The following is a 21,386-nucleotide window of genomic DNA, read 5'->3' on the forward strand; positions in this document are numbered from 1 at the left end:
TTATTATTAGTATTTTATATAATTCAACGAGCCACCCAGCCCATCCTGCCCTTCCTCTTGTATAACTCAACTTATGCATTCATTTTAAGATGGGGTGGCAGTACAGCCCAGGTGTACTAGTGGCAAGTACCTGGAGTGGAGTGAATTCAGTTGGCGCCAGTTTGGCGGGTGGAACATTCATATTGTCACATAGTGTATATCGTTTGGTTTAGCTGTTTTTTGAAATGTTTTTAAAATATTTTATTATAATGGTGTGTTTAAAAAAAAATTTATTGCAAATATTTTTGTGATGTTTTTGAAATATTTTTAAAATTTAAAAATTTTTATGATATTTTTTAACCAATCATCACCGCTGTCACCACTACCACCATCCCTTCCTTCTCCTTCCTCCTTTTCCCTCCTCTTCTTTTTCCTCCTTCTCCATCTCTTTTTTCTTCCTTTTCTTTCCTCTCCTTCTCCCTTCCCCTTTCCCCGCCGCGCCTCGCTACTCCTTTTTCCTCAATTTGGTTGCGGCCAGATCATAGGAAGGGGAAAACAGGGTTGGGGTGTGGCGGAAAAGGAGAGGAAAGAGGAGGAGGAAGAGGGAGGGAGAGAAAAAAGGAAAATAAGGGGATGGTGGCAATGATTGGTAAGAGTGGTGATGATGATAGATGAAAGAAGAAAATGATGTAAATTTTATTTTTTATTTTTTTTTATATATTTGGAGTTATTTTTGATTTATTGTAAAGGATGTGGTGTTTTTGAAGTTATTTTTATTTATGTGTTGTCAATTGTCATAGCATTATATATGAAAATTTTGTTTTAAAAAAAAAATTGGAGAAATCTTAGTAGGAGCATTTATCCATCCTCCGTTGGGAATCTGATCACATCTCACGCACGTGACTCACGTGACATGCCTCCCGGCACTCCCCCAACCAACTCCCTCAGGCCTGGCCTCAACAAAATTTGTTCCCTGAGTTTTTTTTTGGGTTTCCCATTTTCCTTCCTTCCTTCCTTCTCTCTCTCTCTCTCTCCTTCCTTCCTGCCTGTATATCTCCTCTCACAGGCAAGTTTGTGCGAATCCCAACTGGGTTGGGCTTCAAAGGAGACTCACCTGCCACGCGCTTCCCTTTGATTTTCTGTGAGTTCATACCTCCACTTTTAGCTGTTTCTTTCGCTTGCTTTAAAGTACTGCTGCTGCTGCCTATCATCCTCAAATCAAGAATGTTTTAACTTGTTCAAATCTCAAGTTTCTGCATTTTCTACTCCCATTATTATATTACACACACACGCTTCCCAGTATGCTGTCCTATTAGTTAGTCTTCATCAATAATCAAAATTGTTCGCTTGGCTTTTCTGTCTCGTCTTGATAAACGCATAAGCATTTTTGGAAACTCTTCAATTACTTTTAGCGAAGTCGTGTTCTACTTTCTTACTCGCAGCTATTGAATATTTTATAAATTCACCTGAAAGATTGTCCTCTAAAATTCATCTTTTTTTTCAGTATGGTCCCTGGTAATTAAGTACTTGCTGACATTTGAAGGACAAACACCAAAATGGCGACTCCTAATTAATTCATCGTATCTGCCTCTGCTCCTTGGCATCTCCTGTTAACTGGGTTTTACTATACGCTATACGCCCCAGTATTCAATTACCACTACTTGACACTCCACTTGGTTGCACACTTGACAAGGGAAAAACAAAACCATAAAAATTTAGGCATTCCAATTAGCTGCAAATCCCTCCGTTCGTTGCACTGCCGAACTTGTAGTGTTACTGTAGCCTTTAGCTTTCCGCACTAGGCGGCTTATTTGACATATCCAATTTACTGATTCCTCATGGGTGTTTTAATTTTTTTTCAAAAAAAAAAAAAAAAAAAAGGAAGGTCCAATTTCTACTCCGCTTTATAGGTGAATGGGAGCAAAATCTTGAAGGTTGAACCCATGGATCATAGAAAAACGCATTCTCCATCCGGATATGGCAAACCCCCCTGGGTATTCAGAGGCAGGTAAGTGAAGTTTCATTGAATCTGTAATGCTGCTCTCTCCAACCCTTTCCCCATTTTAATTTCACTTCTTGATGACCTGCCCATCCTTCTTTCCTTTTCTATTTCAGCGCCCTATACCAGCTCCATCTTGTCAAAGCAGAGACTGCTCGAGCTTTCATCCCCAAGGAGTTCAGATTGGTTGAAGCTTTTGGGTACACATATTTCTATTTCCCGGTTACTAGCTCTGTGCCTTCTTTTTGTGGCAATGGACGAAGATATCTTTGATTCTGATAGTCAGTTCTTCTTCTGCAGGTACACTCTTGGTGGATTCTTTCTCGCTAATTATGATGACAGCCCTGCTGGGAAATTTGATGAGGTACTGTATTCTGAGGTCAATTGATTTATTGGAAACACAAAAGACTTTCGGTCACCACTAAGGTATTGGACGGAATTCAGTTCAAGCAACTAAATTTAAAAGATTAATCTTTAATCTGGTTTCTTTGAAGATCCCCTTCTGCAGCTTTTAATTTTTTTTTTTCATGCCATTCATTATTTTAATTTCAAAAACTTCAGCTTGTGGTGATTGCAGGCACTGTATGGAACCCACCAACATCTTGTGCGTAAGTATTCTGCTAAAGAATTATCACTCGTAATTATTTAAGCATTTGAAATTGATTTCTATGCATATAAACCTTGGTGACATTGTATGGTCAGAAAAGAGTGTGAGCTGATTCATATAGACATGCTAAGTACTATTCTGAAGTTATTTGAAACAGAAATGTAAATTTCAACTTTTCAGATTGCAAATAACAATGCCCAGTGGTGTAATCAGAGCAGTGTTTTATGGTATCCTCTGTTCCTTTGAAACACAGATGGGCTGCCAGGGTGCTGGTGAACAGTGATGAAGCTTGCATTCATGGACAAAAGGTAGGAATCAGTAAGATTCTATGCCTTTCTAAACTTTATTTCAACCTAAATACTCATTATTCTGAAACTGATAAGAGTTAAAATCTAATTAGGCAATGAACAGCGATTTCTTTTCCCAAGTTTTGAGATGACAGAAAACTAATCCATTTGATCACTGCAAAGTGATTCATTATTGCCTTTTTATATTCTTGTCACAGGATATTGGACTTCCAAGCCAAGTTGCAAAATTTTCAAAGGTAAGTCTTGAGCTAAGTACTACCATCCTGTAATGCGATCAAGTCATCCAATTTTCCTAGCTGCATGATACATCTGAACCTCGTGTATTTAGCTGAAGAAATGAAGCTTTACCACATAAACCAACTTTTCGCAATTCAAGGTTCTTTTCTCTTGTATTGACTATAATCATCCAATCTCGACAAGTTACGGTCATGGATTTGGGTGGTAAAGCTGCCTGCAGTGAAGTGGGTTTGTCCTTGGCACTGATAAAGCATATAATCAGCAAATATTTATTCTCATAGCTAAGAGAGTGGCTACTTTTTCTTGAAACAATTGTTTTAACTGTTCTATTTATTGTGATTTATAATGAAACAGACAGTTAGAGCAATTGCAAAGACTTCAGAAACTAAAACCAGTGGATTCCTTAATATGGTTGGCATGTTTAGTCTTGATGGCCCTAAAAATTCTATGGACGTACAAGTGTCTGAAATGAAGGGTATGGAAGAGATGAATATCTGCAACATCAACTTTAGTGCCCCTGGTTAGTTTTTAGATAGTATTTCATCGTATTAAATAGTCAGCTTTAGATGTGTAATTTGCTTGTGTGAAGGAAGAATCAGATCGTCCAACAATTTATCACTTGAGTTGCTAGTTTTATGGAGCTTCTGGAACTTAAATCTGCTGATCATCTTTCTGGCAATTTTTTTGTGGTTGCAAACTTTTCAATGGCAGCCTCTGAACTGGAGTCCAGCGGGTGGATGGGTCCACTTGTTAAACTGTCGCTTCCGAGCTTTAGGTAAACGATTGTGATTGTCTGTTTTCATTTTGTATTCAGACAACTAACCTCAATCAGGGCTGTGCTTGCAGTGGGCGGACCAAGTACAACCATCACCTCCTCAAGTATTCTTGCCAGATTGAGTGCAGGTTTCTCTTTGCTCTTTTGCATGTATTCGAGCTGTCATTCAATATTTAGACTGCTAGCGAAGCCATTGTTGGAGTCTTTTCTGCCTGCCATACGGAGGGTTCTTTTCCAAATACATTAAGGGAGTCTCTGAACAGCATGGAATGCTGAAAGATACATTCTTTTATTGAGAACACCAAAAAAGGTTAGCTTGACAGGGATGTCTCTGGGATGGTGATCTCAACCTTAATCATTGGCACATGAAGCCTTGGCTTTAGTAACAAATTCTGATTTTCTGCTAGCAATTTGAAAGGGAATAAAAGGGGAGAGCCCTTGGGGGGGGGGGGGTGTTGGGTTTGGTTGGCAGGAAATGCTGGTTCATGTTTGTAAATAACCATCATGTTATTGCAAGCTATATTGTAGATGCTTTTCTGATGGAGTAGTTTTAATTAGGGTGAGAGCAGTGGCACCTGCAAAAGTATTAGGGCCTCCTCCCCCTGCTGTGGATGTAGATGAAGAAAGATCTTGCAGAGAGTTGAGGAGAAAGAAAAGAAGCCTCAGCGTGTCAGTGTTGCTATCCAAACCAATTTTAGCGCTGCAGTTCAATCGTCTGGAAATGAAGGTTGAAGCCCCAACAACGGTCTGTAAACGCTAACAGAACCCTTAAAGACATTAACAGTGTGATGTTAGCACATTTTTGCGGTGCTCATTGTGTCTTTTCTGCTTAATTTTAGTATTAGATTTACTATTTGCTTTTGCTTCCTTTCCAAGTTAGTTGCTTCTTGTATTGATTCCACTCTCTGAAAACTATCTTACTGAATTAATGTCGAGTTTCCCTCCTGAAAACCATATATTATTGACTTAGCTAGTTTGTGAGTTGAGGATAGAAAAGAAAGGAAGAGAAAGGTTAAGTTATGAGAGAAAAGAAAAGATAAGAAAAGAAAGGAAGAGGTTTTAATGTTGTTTGGGAGTTTATGAAAGAAAAGAAGTGATTTTGGACACATAAGTAAATAAATATTTCATTCAATAGCTTTTTAGGGGTAGAATGGGCAATTTAAAAAACTTTTTGCTGCCTTTCCGTGCTTTCCTTTGCTTTCTGCCCGATTTGGGCCGGAAATTTTTTTTAAACTGTAGCTACTTTTTCCTCCTTCCAATTCCGTCGGTTTCTTTTCCTTTCCTTTCACTTAAAACTCTCAAATGTGGGAGATCCAGTCTTTCTCTTCTATTCCTTTCTTTTCTGTTCAAATCTCATCTCCCAAACTAGCTAGCTTGAGTTTTATCCTGACCTGTGACAACAGAAAAGTGCTTGCTTGTATGTAGATTAGATCCATGAGATCAAGGAGAAATAAACTAAAGCATGAGAAATCGGGGCCCACACACTAATTTTCAGGCCCAGGATCTGCCTCTCGATTGAGAAAGTGACTGATTGATCTCAATTCATGTGGGCCTTAGTTCCAACTGCTTCCTGTTTGGAAGCAACAATATCAATAAAACGTTGCATGATGATGGACGGACCAGTAATCTGTGTATATATATATTACATCTAGCGGAAAGGCAGCGAGATAAAGAGATGAGACCACATAGTGCTTCAGGAAAGCAAATGTTTGCCGCCTACCCAACAGGTATCTTTGATGGCAGCGGAGATTTCCGTCCATTGGAAAGGGAAGAAAGCTGGTTGTGGTCAATCTCTTTGCGGGATGCCTCCCATAGTCGTTGCTCAATATCTAATTTCCGCAATTCCATCAAGCCGTGCTCCACTACACAAAAGAACCCAGAAAAGGAGGGAAAAAAAATGATTCGGTTGTTTAACATGGTAAAGATTCAGGTACAGCTTGACCAACCAATATTACTCAAGCAAAGACAAAATTATCTAAATTTCTTGAAGACTGCAGCCACTAGATTTATCCGTTGATCTTGGTTTGCTCTCATGTTGCATTATATACCTAACCAGAAGAGCATGTGAAAGCTCCTCTATTTTTAAGGCATCCAGAGATTTGGTATACTATTCTCACATCGCTTTCTTGACAGCACTCGATGATCCACCTTTGTAATCTCATGCACTATGCACCTAAACTTGTATAACTCAGTGAAGCACAGACTCTGTGTCATATTAGATCAGCAGATTAAGATTTCCAGGCAAAAACTTTTTCCACTGCTAAAAACACTCTCAACATTGTTTTCTAATAACATAACAAGAAAAGAGGTTCAGCACGACCAACCAATTCAGAAATAAGTAAACTTTTATTTTCTTCTCTCAGCTGAAAAATCCAGGGCACATAGTTAGTTTGCACGTGCTGTTTAATGCTTCAATATTTTGAAGATATGCTGGAATGCAATGAGAAACTCTATCATGAATTTAGGCCCAGAAAACTTCAGAATAGATGTATACTAAGTAAAAACCCAGAGCTCCAATACATAGGAACTATTAGTTGCATCTGTTTATTAATCAATAGACAATTTTATGAAGAGGTTACCATCAACTGCATCATGAGAAGTTGGTGAATGCACACTGCAGCTTATCCAAAATTGAACTCGTTTGTTGGCTATTTCCTCCTCTATGCCGTGGGATTTTGCTCTTCTCCAGAAGCAAGTAAGCCATGCCTGAGGAGTAAAGTTTTCACAGAAAATCAAAGAACTGAGCTTCAGTTATCATCTTCTAACCTTGGCCATGATTACAGATGGATAGACATTGACATTCTGAACAAATTTGTGACAAGCTTCTTTCTGGCTGTCAAACTCAACAAGTTCAAAAAGCACTAAACTTAGAATCTAACGACACAATATAGATACCTATGTCTGTATTTGACAGAGCAGCAGATAACAGATACCATAGATCAGCACATAGAAAAGCTTAGCAATAAGAAAATATAATACCTCCTTGAAGAGGACATCCTCAGATTCCTCTGGACTTAGTTCTGCAAAGAAAATGGTAAGATAATCAACTAAAATTTTCAAGTCAGTCTGGGCTGAAAAGACGAGCAGGATACGGAGAGGGGAGGGGAGTTGAAGCAGTGACGCGAAAGTTGTACTTTTAGAAGCATAACATGATACAGAGAAATGCATCTAAATAAGACTCACCAGATGCTTCCGTGAACTTTGGATCCCCTGGTGACTTGATATCTGCCAGATTTGATAAATAATACAGCAAAATCAAACAAAGCAATGAGGGTATCATCAACAAGTTATTTACCAGAATTGATATTTTATTGGAAATTAAACAGAAATTGCAGGTTTTATTGGGGTTCCCAAAATTGAGAAATCAACTTTAAAGTCCATCTCATGGAAGGCTTTAAAGGGGAGAAATCGACGACTTCTTTCTCCTTTTCCTTCTTCTCGTGCGACAGCTTTTTCCTTTTCTTCTCAAACTCCTTCCACTCCTATTCTCCATCATCCCACTCCTCCAGTCTCTTCTTCAGTTCTTCCAACCAAACACTCCATTCAACGGTGATGCAAAACAACCATGGCCCAACAACGGTAGTAGTAGTTCATATTTCTACCAGAGGGGCTGACTTACTAACTTAATCATAATGTGTTTGCATCTGATATCATATATCTGCTAGCCCACCTCATTGACATGATTTCCAAGTGATCAATCGAAGCTTGTCTTTACCTGAAACAGAGATCCTAGAAGAATTTGGCCGCCTTTGTTGGGCCAATGCAAGAATAATGGCATCCTCAACCTTTTGAAAGAGCAAAAGAAAAGTTAGATGGTTATGGATGGAAAAACGAATAAAATAATTTCACAACAATCCACAAAACAGCTAGAAACATGGCAGTGTATGACAAATTGTAAGGAAAAAAGTCAACAATATTATCATCTAATCATATTAATAGTACAACGAATAATCAAAAAACAAAATGATTTAAAATACAAAGCTGCAACCTTCAATGAAGCAAGCTCCTTCAACCCCATTTCTACAGATAGCATACTCTCAATATAACCTTCTCCTGTCAGGTCATTGAAGTCCTGAACAAGCTTTCCTCTCTCCGGATTGGAATCATCTGTTCAATATCAATTAACAGGAAGTCACTCAGTTGAGCAGTTGACAATGATAAGAAACGAAACAGATTGTTATTCTCTCAAATGCAGCTTAAAAAAAGTTTCCCCACAACAGAGAAACATGATATCCAACGATATAGTTGGAGAAAGAGGTAGATTCAGCATGAGATGGAACAATATATTGCTTAAGAGGTAGTATCACCAGGCCTTGAGCATTGAAATGGAATAAGAGGATTCAGGCACTCAGCCCAAAATAGTTTGATCAAGGATTTTGTTTAATTGAGATAAGACGACATCATAGATGAATGAGTTAAACTAGCCTCTCTCCCAGCTTTCCTCCTTAGCCTTCTGTCCAGCTGAAATGACAACTTCAAAAGGAAGAGGTGCTAATGATGACCAGTATTCAAACTTCCCAAATGCAATATCAGCACAGATACCTGAGAGGCAACTGTATGATGTGAATAAATACATCTAAAAGAATAACCTTAAATATGAATAGACTCCATTTTCACCTGAAAAAATATATACGTAAATAAAAGACATGGACAGACCAAGCATAAAAGATATATGCACTCATAATGTGTATTATAAAAAACAAAAAGAAGAACAATAGTATTGACCCATGATCATATATGGGTTACACCAAGTGAGACAATTGTTTGGGACAAGTTTCTGAAGAGAACAATTTTTGCCAGGCAATTAAGTAAAGCCTTTCCTCCCACTTCTCATTTCAAAGTGAGTATTTCAAAGGTGACTTGACCATACACCATAGCCTCACACAGAGCCCATTAGCTTGTAGCTTGAATGGCACGCACGATGTATCAGGACTAAAATCCAGAAATAGTGCTCCAGTACTTAAAGGAAAAAAAAGAAGTATTTCTTTTTTCCAAGTCTCCTCTTTATGAACACAAAGTGTGACTGACATAAACACAAGCTTAGCTCTTTTTTCTCCCCCTCCACCTCCCCAGTGGTGCACTGACACAGTAAAAACCGTTCCTTTAGCTTTTGGCTTTTCTTTCTCAAGTGTGCTTAAAGGTTTTAAGCATCACGAATGCCAGTGAATCAATAGTCAAAACAGACAAAGAATATAACTGGATAAAAACTTTTGCATCGATAGAATCATATGCACAAACATGCATGAATAGATATACACAGAGTTCTGGTTATGTCAAGTCTTTGATGCCAGGTCTTTAGCTTGTTCAGGTGCAAAATTATAAGAGTTTATTTGCCTACATGTACCAATTTGAAATTCTCAACAGGTCTAATAGTTAGAGCTTATTAGCTGCCATGAAATGAGAAGAGTTCGGCACTCTTACCATACTTAGCAGCTAGACCCCAATAACGTGCAAGCCAACACCTTTTAAGGACAACTTCCTCCTTGAAAAAAAAAAATCACTAGATTAACTCTAGAACAATAAACTCTGCTCTGAGCAATTATAGGCTTAGCTCCGGACCATTTCATTTTGTGTCAAAACCATTCTCTGAGTCATTGAGTGGAGAGCTCTGACTTCAGATTCAGCTTCCTGAAGCTGATCCGCAGCGGATGTGGCTTCAGTTTTTGCATTCTAATTGAACAGAAAATCAAACTGTCAAATGGCAATGTTAAGATGCAGCAGAGTAGTTAAGTATGGGTAGCACCTTTACCTTAGCAGCAGATCTCAAGGATGAAATTTCCATATCTGTACCATCTTTTGCTTGTTTTGCCTCTTTAAGTGCAGCCTATGATAAGCAATCATTTTTCATCATAAGTTTAATGATGAGTCATAATAGCAGCGTAAAAAGAGCAATTTTGCAAAGAAAAGCAAAAATGAATGATTTTCTGCTAAATGTTTTCAAATTTCTTTCTTCCTGCTTTCCCAAAAATGTGGCATATTTATTAGTACAAATATCTGTTCATGGTAAACAGAAAGCAATTAAATTCCATTCCTAGTTAAGTGAAATGTTCAACCACTTACCTCTCTCCGGCGTAATTCAGCTTCCTTTCTGCAAATTGGGAATAAAATCATCATATTGAAGTTACATGATTAATTGCAATATGAATGACATAGGAACAATCAAAATCCTGGATACCTGCTTAACAATTTAGCTTCCAAAGAAACTCCTTCACCAAGAGCAGCAACCTGATGTACAAGAAACAAAATATGATCCAGAATAAGATGTGACTGTATCTCCAGCACAATAAAGAGGGTCCAACAACTAGAGAAAATTATTCTATTTAGCACACAACAAAAAGAATTGTAGCCAAGTATTCTACCAACAAAATGGAACTTGAATGGCAATCAAAAAAGTTCCAAGACAAATGAGTTCAGTTGAGAATATCTTTCTGAAGGAAGAAATAGAAAACTATGAATCTACAGCCCTTAATATAAGCCTAGCATGCACCATTTTCGAAGGGAAAGCACATCATCTTCAATTTCACCCAAAAACAGTGCTTATATCAACAGACAGCATGTACTTAAATCAAACTTGTAAGATTGACAAGTTTTTTGTTTTTCTTTTCTCGTGTTCTACCAATCAATTGATAAACAATAAACATGGAGCTTCGAGAAAATTAACGAGCTAATTTAAGCAATAAGTGGACCCTTATTCCATTACAGTCCTCTAAAACAGGTTGCAGACAAAGAGGTGACCTGTTTCTCAAGCTCCTTTACTCTAGCTTCCGCTTCTTCACAACTCTCTTCTGCAACTCTGAGCTGTGGGGCAACTAGCAAGCTTAGTACCACAAAATGTATACATAGTTGTTAAAGTATTATTATCACAAAAGAGTTGAATTTTGCAGACAGAAAAATGCACCTTTTCAAGAAGATTTTCATTTTCTTCTTTTAGTATATCAAGCTGTCCAACAAAAATACGTCACTCTGACAATTCAACACCACTCAATACATAAAGCAGAGAGTAATCTCCACAGACATTAGACAAATGATTCAGGAAGTCTAAGCTGAAATTTGGGTTCAGAACAGAACTAGGTTTTGCAAGACAAGCACTAAAACATACTTCATCATGAAGTGCAGAAGCCTCACGCTGACCTCCTTCATCCTTCAAATTTAACTGACCTAGATCTGGTGAGAGCCTGTAACTCATATTTTTAGAAATTCTTAAATTTGCATAGTCAAGTACATGAACTAGGAGAAAGATCAGCTGATTGATGTCTCAATCCTTGACAATCTTTAACAACAGAACGGAGGAATCTCTTGCATGTCTACACTTGTAATTCAACTTTAGCAACTCAAAATTTGATTTTATTTCTCCATTATAGTAGTTCAAGAAATGTCGTAGCACTAGAAATGCTATGAGGCAGTTATGGAGCAGAGTGCACCATAAAGGCCAAGAAGAAAAATACATTGCAGATAAGGAATTCAGGGTTGGAAGAGAATGGTAAACAAAAGCAAACAGCTATTATGTAACCTTTTCTCTCTTTGTTTGCTTGTAGGAGGATCTATCGGTGGTATAGGCATTGGAGTCTTGAGTGATGGTTTAGGAGGCGGCACAGATGGGATGGTCCGAATTGACATGGATGGCCTTCCAGTTGATGCTGAACGAATTGAAGAACCTTCCTCCACTATGTTTCGAGTCAGCTAATAAAATTTTAAGGGGAAATGGGGAAGAGATAGGAATAGAGAGAAGCCAATTAGTCTTTGAACAATGAAAGTAGAAAATTCCAGAGACTGCAAAATGCAATATAATATGTCTCAGATCATCCAGCTGTGCTTGTAGCAAGAAAGGATGAAGAAAAGCTAAAAATAGGCAGCTCAATGTACACCCCAGGGGTGTGCTTGAGGGTGCGCGTGCATATGCCTGTGATTGTTGATTGATGAATTTGAAAGCCACACAGCAACAGTCAAACGGTCGAACTTACTAAGGGCAATTAAGCGAAGGCAAGAAATCATAAATCAAACTCGGTTTATTGTCATCCCAAATTTTTAAAAAGAGTTGACAGCACAAATACGGGGCAAAATCCGTCCTTTTTTTTCCCCGAAATCTCTTTATCAAAATATTATGAAATGAAACATCCTGCAATATATACACATAAAAATAAATAAGAAGAAGAAGAAGAAAAATAAAAGAAAAGCCCAAGCTAAACAGAAAAGAAAAAAGAAACCAGCTTGAGACGATCTGAATCTGCATTGTGAACTTAAAAAGCTTCAGGTCCTTAATCATGCAATGCAACTAAGTGTGTTCCAAGAAAAATGCAATTATGGCAATCTACCGGGCAGCTCAAAAAAAATAAATGAAAATAAATAAAGGAATGAGAAAAGGAGTTCAAAGGACGCGATTAAATGGTAAAAAGGAGTTAAATCATGATGGCATTTCCGGTAAAAGCGAGATCGAAGAATAGTTAGACAAAAAGATCACCTCAGTCGAGGAAGATCTGTTGATCTTAGTAGAAGGGACAGCAGCAGCAGGAGGAGGAGGATTGAGGGCGGCCTTGCTAGCATTGGTATTGGCGTTAGTGTTAGTGACGGCACTAGTGTTGAGGGTTTTGGGGAGAGACCTTGGAGGATGAGCAGTAAATCTGAAGTGGAGGTCTTCTTGGTCGTGGTCATCATCGTCGTCGTCGTCATTATCCGGAGAAGCAGCCGCCTGAGAAGCCATGACCTGAGCGAGGCGCTGAGCAGCAGCTTTAGCAGCATAGTGCTGGTTGCGCTTAATGTTGGAAATGGCGGTTACGGAAGTGGAGCGAGAATGGCGCGCCGGAGAGGATGAGCCGTCGGTGGCAGCAGTGCCTGATTCGCTATTCCAGCGGCGAGCATAAGCTGTCGCCGGAATATCATTTATCTTCCCCTCCATTTCTTCTTTTCTTCCAGTATATACCAGTATAGTACTTTGAGTTTATTTATAACTTGCTTCAACAGCTGAGCTGAGACTTGCGGAGAGAGTGATGCAAAATCGAGTACTACAGTATTTTAGAAGAGGAAGAGGTGAAAGATCATTAGATTCATTCATAGGGCCCCCCAAGCCTTCCTAATTCTTAGTCCGTAGTTCGCAGTTAGTCAGTACTTTTTTCTGGTAAAATACATGAAGACCACTTTGTGTTATCGCCCAAAGACACAAAATTCTCTCGTTCATTAAATAAAAAGCGTCGCATTACCGTCTTTTTTTTTTTTTTTTAACCCGCTACAAAACCGTACGGTACAGGTCGTATTTTTTCTTTATTAACAAGATTATAATTTATTTTTATATTTTATATTTTCTTTCATTTTTTTTGTCAAATGAGGCATTTCATTTTTTTATTTATTCAAAAAATCATTTCATTTTATTTTTTAATTCTATTTTTTAAACTTTTTTCTTTCCTTCCGTCCTGCTCCTCCCCCAGGGGCGTTGACGACTCGAGCTCGAGCTCGTGTTGACCGAACTCGAGTCGAGTTCGAACAATTCGTTAATACAAACGAGTCGAGCTCGAGCCTTTATTTTTAAGGTTCAATAGCTCGACAAGTCGCTCGTTAGGTTCGAGTAAATGTGAAATTACAAAAATATCCCTTTGTTAGGTTACCTAATTTTTGTTCCTCACTTTCACGGCCCCCAATCTAACATCTTCCTCCACCGACAGTCCTAGCTAAGCCTGTTGACAACCCTTCTTCCAGCTCCTTCACAGAATTGGACCCAAACAAACACGCCATAGTCGTAGCGGCTGCCACCGCCGCCGTTGCCGAGGCTGCTCTTGCTACTGCTCAGGCAACTGCAGAGGTCGTTAGGCTGAGTTTGGATTAAGGTGTCAGTTCTTGGATTAAGGTTTGAGCTTTACGAATTCCGCTGTCTACTTTAGCAGAGATATTTGAAGCTGAAGTTGCATAAGGACTTTTGATAAAGTTGGTGTATTGAGGTCACGTTGGGTTGGAGAAGCAGGTCACGTTGGATGCCTCAGCAACTGTGGTTCTCGTTTGAGCTTCATCAGATGACGGATCCATTAAGGGAGGCAGCTCCGAAGAACACAAATCACCACGACAATTTGTCGCCCAGGTTAGCCCTGAAATGTGTGGGCTTGCGCCTGAACAAGAAACCTCCTCAAGTAATGTATTGCTTTTTCTGGCCACAATTTGCTGATCGCCTAATTTTCTTGTCCTTTTCTTTGGGTTTGATTTGCTAATTGAAGTTTGAACAAAATGGAGAGCTATCCCTCGGTAGCAAGTCTAAAATAATTATACTTTACAAGACTTAAAGCATCACCTGCTTTCTACTTTTTGCTGGCTCTTTGGACTATTTTTTGCTGGTTTTTCGTGTCTGATTCTTTCAATTTTTTGGCAGCTGTTTTGCGCTCTTTTTTTTTGGCAGCTCACTTGCTGGTTTCTTTTGCTTCTTAATATAGTTAATGTTGAAGAGCTTATGCATCGGAGCTTGATTTGTTGATGAAGTGTTGAAGACATTATTTACATTTGAAATTTGTTGGTTACTTATTGTATTTTATTTTCTCGTGCAACAATGGTTGAACATTTCAAGTGTTGGAAATTTAGATTTTTATTTCTTATATGTTTATGATTATATTAGTGGATAATTTGTAGGCCTTAAGATTAGGAATATGCGAAATTTGTTATTATCATGCTCAAATTGAATAAAAAATATGCGGACAAAAATGTGGTTTTCTTGCCCAAAATTCCAGAAACTCGAGCTGATTTCGAGCTCGAGCTCGAGCTCTTAATGAGCTAGAAATCGAGCTAAATTCAAGCGAAACGCGAGCCAGAAAATCAAACGAAAATCGAGCGGCTCGCAAGCCAGAATTCGAGCTAGGCTCGCGAGCTATAAGCGAGTTGATTTCGAACTTGCCTTTTTCTAAATCGAGCTGAGCTCGAACTTCATTTTACGAGCTCGTCGAGCTCGCATATAAATAAGCCTAGCTCGACTCGACAATTTTAAAATTCGATTCGACTCGACTCGTTTGCACCCCTATCTTCCCCCATCCTTCCCTTCACTCTCCATCACCTGCACCATCATCTCCTCTACCTCAGTTGGGATCCTCTATGCCACTACTCGGTACCAAATTCAGTGTCCATCCCACTTATCACGTGAAGGTAGAAGAAATTTAAATAAACAACACATAATAAATTAAATAAATAAGACACTTGACATAAATATAGAAGTGGCACTGAATTGCCACAGGAAAAGTGGCACTAAGGATTCCGCGTGCCTCTACCCCACCCATCACCCTTCCCCTCCTCCTCCCCTCTTTTTTTCCTCTTCCTCCTCTCTTGGAATCAAAAGTTTTCCTAGTCGACCCCAACTCCAAGTCTCAGTCTCCAATTTCACTACTAAAATCTGCACCCAAGTATAGAGTCTCTCTTATTACTAGGATGTCAAAATCAGACAAACCCTAATTTAACCCACATTCTTTAGAATTCAAACATCATCAGCTCCATAATTTATCACAAAATACTAATCAAGAGACCAAACGTTTCACCGCAGTCAAGTACAAAATATATGAAGTTCCAATTGCATCACTATTCTCCTAAGACAACAGCATGAGAAGTAAGTTGCAGCAGGAGCGGTCATTCGATTTCTTTATAGACAAGTCCTCCAAGTCGATGCCCAAAATTGCTCCGATGCACTTGAAGCTTATCAAGTTACCGCATGTTAAAATATTGGTTTAATTTCTTTTAATCAGATTTTTTTTATTTTGTGTACAAATAACTAATTTTTTAATTAATTTTAGTTATTTAAAATAATAATAATAAATTTTCCTATTTGTATGAATTTAGAAATTAGGAATTATCTCCTATTCTACATGAGATTAGAAATTAGTCGTTATTTCGTGTTATTATTTGGATATTAGTCAATTAATGTAACTTATAAATAGGTGAGAGGTTGGCATACTATAAAATGACACATAATAACAACATATAACCTTATACATGGGGTGAGAGAGAATTTTTAGAAAATAAGAGATGATATATAAAATGTGGGTTTGGATTCAAATTATATTCTTGTATAAAGTTTTTCTGTCATAATAAAGAATGGATTTCTTTTAGTGGACATAGATTCAATGAAGAAGTTGAATCAAATTAAATATTGTCCGTCGTTTATCTTTCATACTTTTGATTTGTTTGTCATTAAATTGTTGTATACTTAATGTTTTAATAGTTATTTTTTTCGTATTTGGATCCTAACAAGTGATATCAAATTTTGATTGTGAGATTGGATTACTCATGCGCAACTGAATCCCAACAAATTGATATCAGAATTTGATTACGAAACTAAGCTGCTCACTGGCAATTAAATCCCAACAAATTGGTATCAGAGTGGGGTTCATGATTGAATTATAGTTGACTATTAAGGTTAAGTGAATTGGTGACTGTTACCAATTGAATAATTTAATAGGTGATGTCCTTATTTCAAGAATTTGATAAGAAGTATTGATGGTGAAGAATGAAAAGTCAAAAAGTATGAAAAGACTTGAAGGTGAATCTAGACAGATAATTCAAGAATCAAGCAAAAAGTGAAATTCAATATTGATTTTGAATGTGAATCGGTGGAGACTTTTTCACAATTTCAACGATTGATATTTCATCTCAGATGGTTGTTAAATTTCGGTTATGTTCTTTGAGTAGTGCGACATGTGTCCTAAAGAAATAAAAAAAAAATCTAATTTTCAAGTGCCACAAGACTTTGATGACAACAAATTTTATGTTTCAGGTGAAATTTTGAAAATCACATATGGCAAAACAATCTTAAGAATAAGAAAAAGTATGATGATTTTACTACTTGATTTTGTTACGTCAATAGTTAGAAATAAAACTCAAAAAAAAAATATTTCAAATTGCGAGTGGTGATGAGAAAAAATCATGCAAAGAGAGATGGTGAATTAAGACATTTACACAGGTGGTTAGACTCTAGGTAAATACACAAGGTCTTTTGCCGATTGAATCAATTAGGTGTTAGTATTAATTCAGATTTGTAATTTAGTACTATATTATTTGATAGTTAAAGACAAATGATCGCTAAAAGAAATATTCGTCAAAATAGATATTTATTAGGAAATGACTTAATTTATTTTAATCAAAATTTTTATTTTATGTGCAAGTAACTAATTTTCTAATTAATTTTAATTACTTGAAATAGTAGTTAAAGAATTTTCTATTTATATGAGTTTAGAAATTATGAATTATTTCCTATTCTGTATCAGATTAAGAATTAACAGTTATTTTCTATTATTATTTAGATATTAGTCAAATAATGTAATTTATAAATAGGTGAGGGGTTGGCATACTGTAAAATGGTATATAAGGACGACATGTAATTTTATACATGGGGTGAGAGAGAGTTTTTGAAAGATAAAGGATGGTATCTAATAATTAGATTTGGATTCGATCTTGTATAGGATTTTTTTTTGTATACTTGATGTTTTAATAATTGTTTGTTCCGTAATTGAATCCCAACACTGTACATTAGAGTTTCGAAGAGGTACAATGACGAAAAGAGATTTCCTTCGAACCATCAGTTTGCAATGGTTTCTCCGATGGGAAAATTGAAAGCACCCGGAAAAGAATAGATTGGCTGTGTCATCAATGGTGGTATACGTTGTTGGCAACCAATAAAAAATTGAGTATTGGAGTTGGAGTCGACAATATTCACTTTGGATTGCTGTTTCTAGAATTTTTTAAAAATAAAAAATTACTGTAATAATTTGATATATGTGAAATAAAAAGATGATTGAAAAATATATTCAAAAAAAACATAAATTTTTTTTTAAAAGAAAAATGGCTTTTGCCTTTGTTTGGATATGCCCTTTTATTCCAAAAAAAATTTATATTTTTCATATTTTTCGTAAATATATTTTTCAATCACTTTTTTAATTCACGTATGTGAAATCGTAACAGTACTTTTTTCACAAAAAGATTTGGGCAAATAACTCAGACGGCTGGAAAGGGGAACATAGAATAATATCAGAGTAATAAGTGGCTCGCAGGTGCGCGGTAATGGACATCACCAATTAACATCTCAGGGTAACAAATAATTAACGTTATTCACCATTGTTGTTAGTCCCAGAAAAAAAAAAGAAAGATCAAAAAAGTCAATTGACCCTTACGCTTGTACAATCGAAATCAATCCAAAAGATGTATAATTAAAATGGAAACAAGTGGAAGCACCGCATGCTCATTCATTTCGCTCTATCAGCATAAGAAAATTGAAAAGTCAGTAAATAGCTTGGTCAGGGGAATAATCGAATGAGAGAAGTGGTCACACCTTTTTCCGGAAGACCAAACCCTTCAATTTGGACAAGTGAGAGCGATTGTGCTTGCAATCACGATCACGATCGTCAGCGGTGTTCTTATTCTGCTGCTGCTGCTGCTGCTGAGCAAGTAATTCTTTCAAGCGTTTGTTTTCATTCTGGAGCTGATTGATGTAAGGGCCGAGTCTTTTGATGGATTCTGTTTTCTCGTTATTTCTCCTTATCAGCTCAGCCTGCTGGCTCAAGCTATCATCCATCAACTCCGACACCGACTGCCTCATTTTATTCCACATATCCTCCCTCTCAGCCTCATACTCATACTTGGAGCCGATCCTAATGGTGCTGCTATCCCCATCCCTATCCCTTCTGGAATCATCAAAGCCCCCATTAATCTTGCAAACCTTGCGATTTCCTCCTCCATCTCCTTTATCCCTCCTCCTGATCAACTCCTCATCACATGCATCCCCAGGCATCATCAAGCTGTGGGCTGAGTTACTCAGGGTCAGTGCCTCCAGCAAATCAGAAGAAGTTGTACTAGTGCGAACGCGATCCTCATCTTGACCACAAGTATTTTTTGGATTGGTGATTATTCCTTTGTTTACAGCTTCAGCTTCGTGAAGATGTAGTGCTAGCACGGCTGAGGACGGGAGCGATGATTGTAGCCTGAAGGAATTGGAAGAAGCGCAAAGGGATTCAGATCTCAGGATGTCATATTTATTGGCTAAAGAAATGTAGGATTTCCGGAGGTCTTCCACCACTCGGATGAGTTCCGGTCTCTTCTTGTAGTACATTTCAGCCCTTTGAGCAAACGTATCTCCGTCGTCTTCTACGAGCTCCAAAATCTTCTGTATCTTCCTCTCCAATTCTGCACGTCAAGATTCGAACAAATGTTTAAAGGAAACAAAAAAGGGGGGTACGTAAATACGTTGTGCGGCTTCATCAAGCAATAGCCGCCAAAACTTGTAAAGCTTCGACCTACATATTGTACAAAAGTACTATTACTAACAAGTTTCTCACAAACCCCCGAATATATATGCACCTTCGAACCAAAGCCGTCACCTCACCATTGGCTAGCAACTGCAACATCGATCATGCTGCCATGAAGAATTCGTCACTTTCGCCCGTACTACTTGCCACTCATTACCGGCCGTGAGAATCAGATTAGATTATATCTTGCCACCAAATATGTTTTTGCTAGAGATGCTGCTACAAGCGATTTTACCCTCGTCACCATCTCTCTCTCTCTCTTTTGTATTTTTATAAAGTATTCGACCCCCCGCTCATCTATTCTTCTTCTTCTTCTTCTTCTTTGGTAACAGGGCAGTAAGTTAAGGGGATTCGGAACTCCAACAACCGATCAGAAACCATGTTGCTAATGTGCCTAATATGATCAGACTCTATTCCCCGGCCTCAATGGAAACAGTTCAAGGGCTGAGTAAATCCGCTATAAAATATATTGAAACCCCTTTGCTTATTTGCATCACCAATTTTGCCAAGTATATATACAAGTAATAAACATGAGGCCAAAAAGAAAATTTAAACGAAAAAATTGTACAACTAGGTACCTGCTAAAGTGGACTGCAGCCATTGAGACTGATGGTGATGAGAGCGATTACGATAGCTGCTGCCGTTCTTCTCCAACCACCGTGAGTCGTCGGAAGCAGCCTGATCGCTGCCCTCCTTCTCCATCTTCTCTCAACTCTAAAATTTATATTTTCTTTTAATAATAATAAATAAAAAAAAGAGTCTCCTCCGAAAAGACTTAAAACACTATATATGGTACGGCCTTCAACTCCTAACAAAAGTACTAGGAGTAATATTCTTCTTCTTTTGGATTTCTGTATGGTATTTATTATTGAGATTCCTTGCTGTGAGCTTTTTTTTCCTTCTTCTTCTTTTGTATTTTAGTTTCAAGTCTTATGCTGGCAACTTACTCCCTTTGGTTGCGCAAATTCTTAATTCAAGGCAAGATATTAGGCTTACGCATTTAATCAATTAAGATACCAGAACAAACAGATTTATCTACACTAACGGAGACAGATTGAAATTCCCTATTCTTTCTTCCTATCAATCCCGCCAATTACCTAACTTGCTGACAAATTGAAAAATGTAGATCAATCATAGTCAAATCCCAATCTTGATCCTCTCCAATTTAGAATGATTCAGTTGGTAGAATTAGTCCGAGGAGAACAACTTGGAACGTTAGTATCAATACACTAATAAATGCATACAAAAATTTTTTCCACCGATTGATCCTGGATTCTGGCATCCGTTATTGCCTCAACACACCAAACGGATGATTCAAGTATCATTTACAGCGTCCATTATGCCAATTCCATCGGGGAGGATGCGGAAACTGCACTTTTGTAAGCGCTATACGGACAAACGTAGACTGCAAAGGAAATGTTACACAAATTGCAGTTTTTCTCGGTCTCATTTCAATTTTGACGACAACTAAACTTAGTAGTTTATATCATGGTTAGAAAAAAAAAATACAGGACGGGTATAATATCAAATATAATACATACTTCTGTTATATGTAATTTTTTCACCACTGTTATTTGGATTTTTTTTTCCAAGACTGCGAGTCAATATACGAGTTCGATAAAATTATGTATATATCAATTCGCACATGCATAGTATGAATAAATTAAAAAATTTGTAAAATTAAAAATAGGGATAAAATTACTTTAATTTTTAAAAATAATGCTATGTTAATACCATCGTTAACTCTTATTCTTGTGTGTCAGACATTAAATTTTTTTAAAATTTTTATCACCTTGCTATGTTATATATATATATATTCTTCATACAATTCAAAATATATTAATGCAATTCTTTATACAATTGGAAAGATATGTCCCTTGTGTTACATAAATTTTAATTTTTTAAAAAAATTGAAGAATAATACGTATAAAGTTTATTACGTATTTTATAAGGTGATGTAAAAGGAATGAATATTTTTAAAATATACAAAATATGAATACTTTTTAGTATTTTACGTACAACCGTGTATCATACAACTATAATACGACCACTTACTAAGCATCATTATTTGGAAGTCCAAAAAACCTAGATTTATTCATCAATTTTCTTTAGAATCAATTAAAAGGCCACTGTGATCCTTAGCTTGCGGAACTTATTCACTTACACAGCAATGTGATTTTTAGTACCAGCTCGACAGTTCAGGCCAAAATGACTTCTTTTTTTTTTTTTT

General features: G+C 37.2%; 3 protein-coding genes across 6 annotated transcripts; 1 reads left to right on the plus strand and 2 right to left on the minus strand.

Annotated features, from left to right (window-relative positions):
• The first annotated feature begins 981 nt into the window (after nucleotides 1–981).
• On the plus strand, nucleotides 982–4,856 carry LOC113753376 (protein NEOXANTHIN-DEFICIENT 1). Of its 3 annotated transcripts, none has more exons than XM_027297513.1 (11): nucleotides 982–1,120; nucleotides 1,861–1,987; nucleotides 2,095–2,178; nucleotides 2,279–2,342; nucleotides 2,540–2,586; nucleotides 2,839–2,893; nucleotides 3,091–3,129; nucleotides 3,485–3,650; nucleotides 3,842–3,905; nucleotides 3,977–4,033; nucleotides 4,464–4,856. In XM_027297513.1, exons 2-11 carry the CDS (start codon nucleotides 1,923–1,925, stop codon nucleotides 4,663–4,665), a joined length of 843 nt encoding a protein of 280 aa, XP_027153314.1. In that variant the 5' UTR covers nucleotides 982–1,120; nucleotides 1,861–1,922; the 3' UTR covers nucleotides 4,666–4,856. The 3 variants fall into 3 exon arrangements, with proteins under 3 accessions (XP_027153314.1, XP_027153316.1, XP_027153315.1); XM_027297515.1 differs by having other exon boundaries at nucleotides 1,865–1,987; XM_027297514.1 differs by having other exon boundaries at nucleotides 1,890–1,987.
• Nucleotides 4,857–5,340: 484 nt separating this feature from the next.
• LOC113754314 (coiled-coil domain-containing protein SCD2) lies at nucleotides 5,341–12,899 on the minus strand. 2 transcript variants are annotated; one of them, XM_027298694.1, is made up of 17 exons: nucleotides 12,364–12,899; nucleotides 11,416–11,585; nucleotides 11,005–11,080; nucleotides 10,804–10,845; nucleotides 10,641–10,703; nucleotides 10,081–10,130; nucleotides 9,966–9,993; nucleotides 9,655–9,729; nucleotides 9,465–9,575; nucleotides 9,327–9,387; nucleotides 8,331–8,447; nucleotides 7,894–8,012; nucleotides 7,621–7,690; nucleotides 7,089–7,130; nucleotides 6,885–6,925; nucleotides 6,485–6,611; nucleotides 5,341–5,767 (listed from the first exon to the last, which is right to left on the minus strand). In XM_027298694.1, the coding sequence occupies exons 1-17, from the start codon at nucleotides 12,796–12,798 to the stop codon at nucleotides 5,622–5,624; spliced, it is 1,773 nt and encodes a 590-aa protein (XP_027154495.1). In that variant the 5' UTR covers nucleotides 12,799–12,899; the 3' UTR covers nucleotides 5,341–5,621. The 2 variants fall into 2 exon arrangements, with proteins under 2 accessions (XP_027154495.1, XP_027154496.1); XM_027298695.1 differs by lacking the exon at nucleotides 12,364–12,899 and adding an exon at nucleotides 11,867–11,956.
• A 5,278-nt stretch (nucleotides 12,900–18,177) lies between these two features.
• LOC113752711 (protein NETWORKED 3A-like) lies at nucleotides 18,178–19,858 on the minus strand. The gene is made up of 2 exons (XM_027296788.1): nucleotides 19,735–19,858; nucleotides 18,178–19,034 (listed from the first exon to the last, which is right to left on the minus strand). The coding sequence occupies exons 1-2, from the start codon at nucleotides 19,856–19,858 to the stop codon at nucleotides 18,178–18,180; spliced, it is 981 nt and encodes a 326-aa protein (XP_027152589.1).
• Between the last annotated feature and the right edge of the window lie 1,528 nt (nucleotides 19,859–21,386).

This window comes from Coffea eugenioides, chromosome 11 (assembly GCF_003713205.1).
Source record: "Coffea eugenioides isolate CCC68of chromosome 11, Ceug_1.0, whole genome shotgun sequence".
Classification (NCBI taxonomy): domain Eukaryota; kingdom Viridiplantae; phylum Streptophyta; class Magnoliopsida; order Gentianales; family Rubiaceae; genus Coffea; species Coffea eugenioides.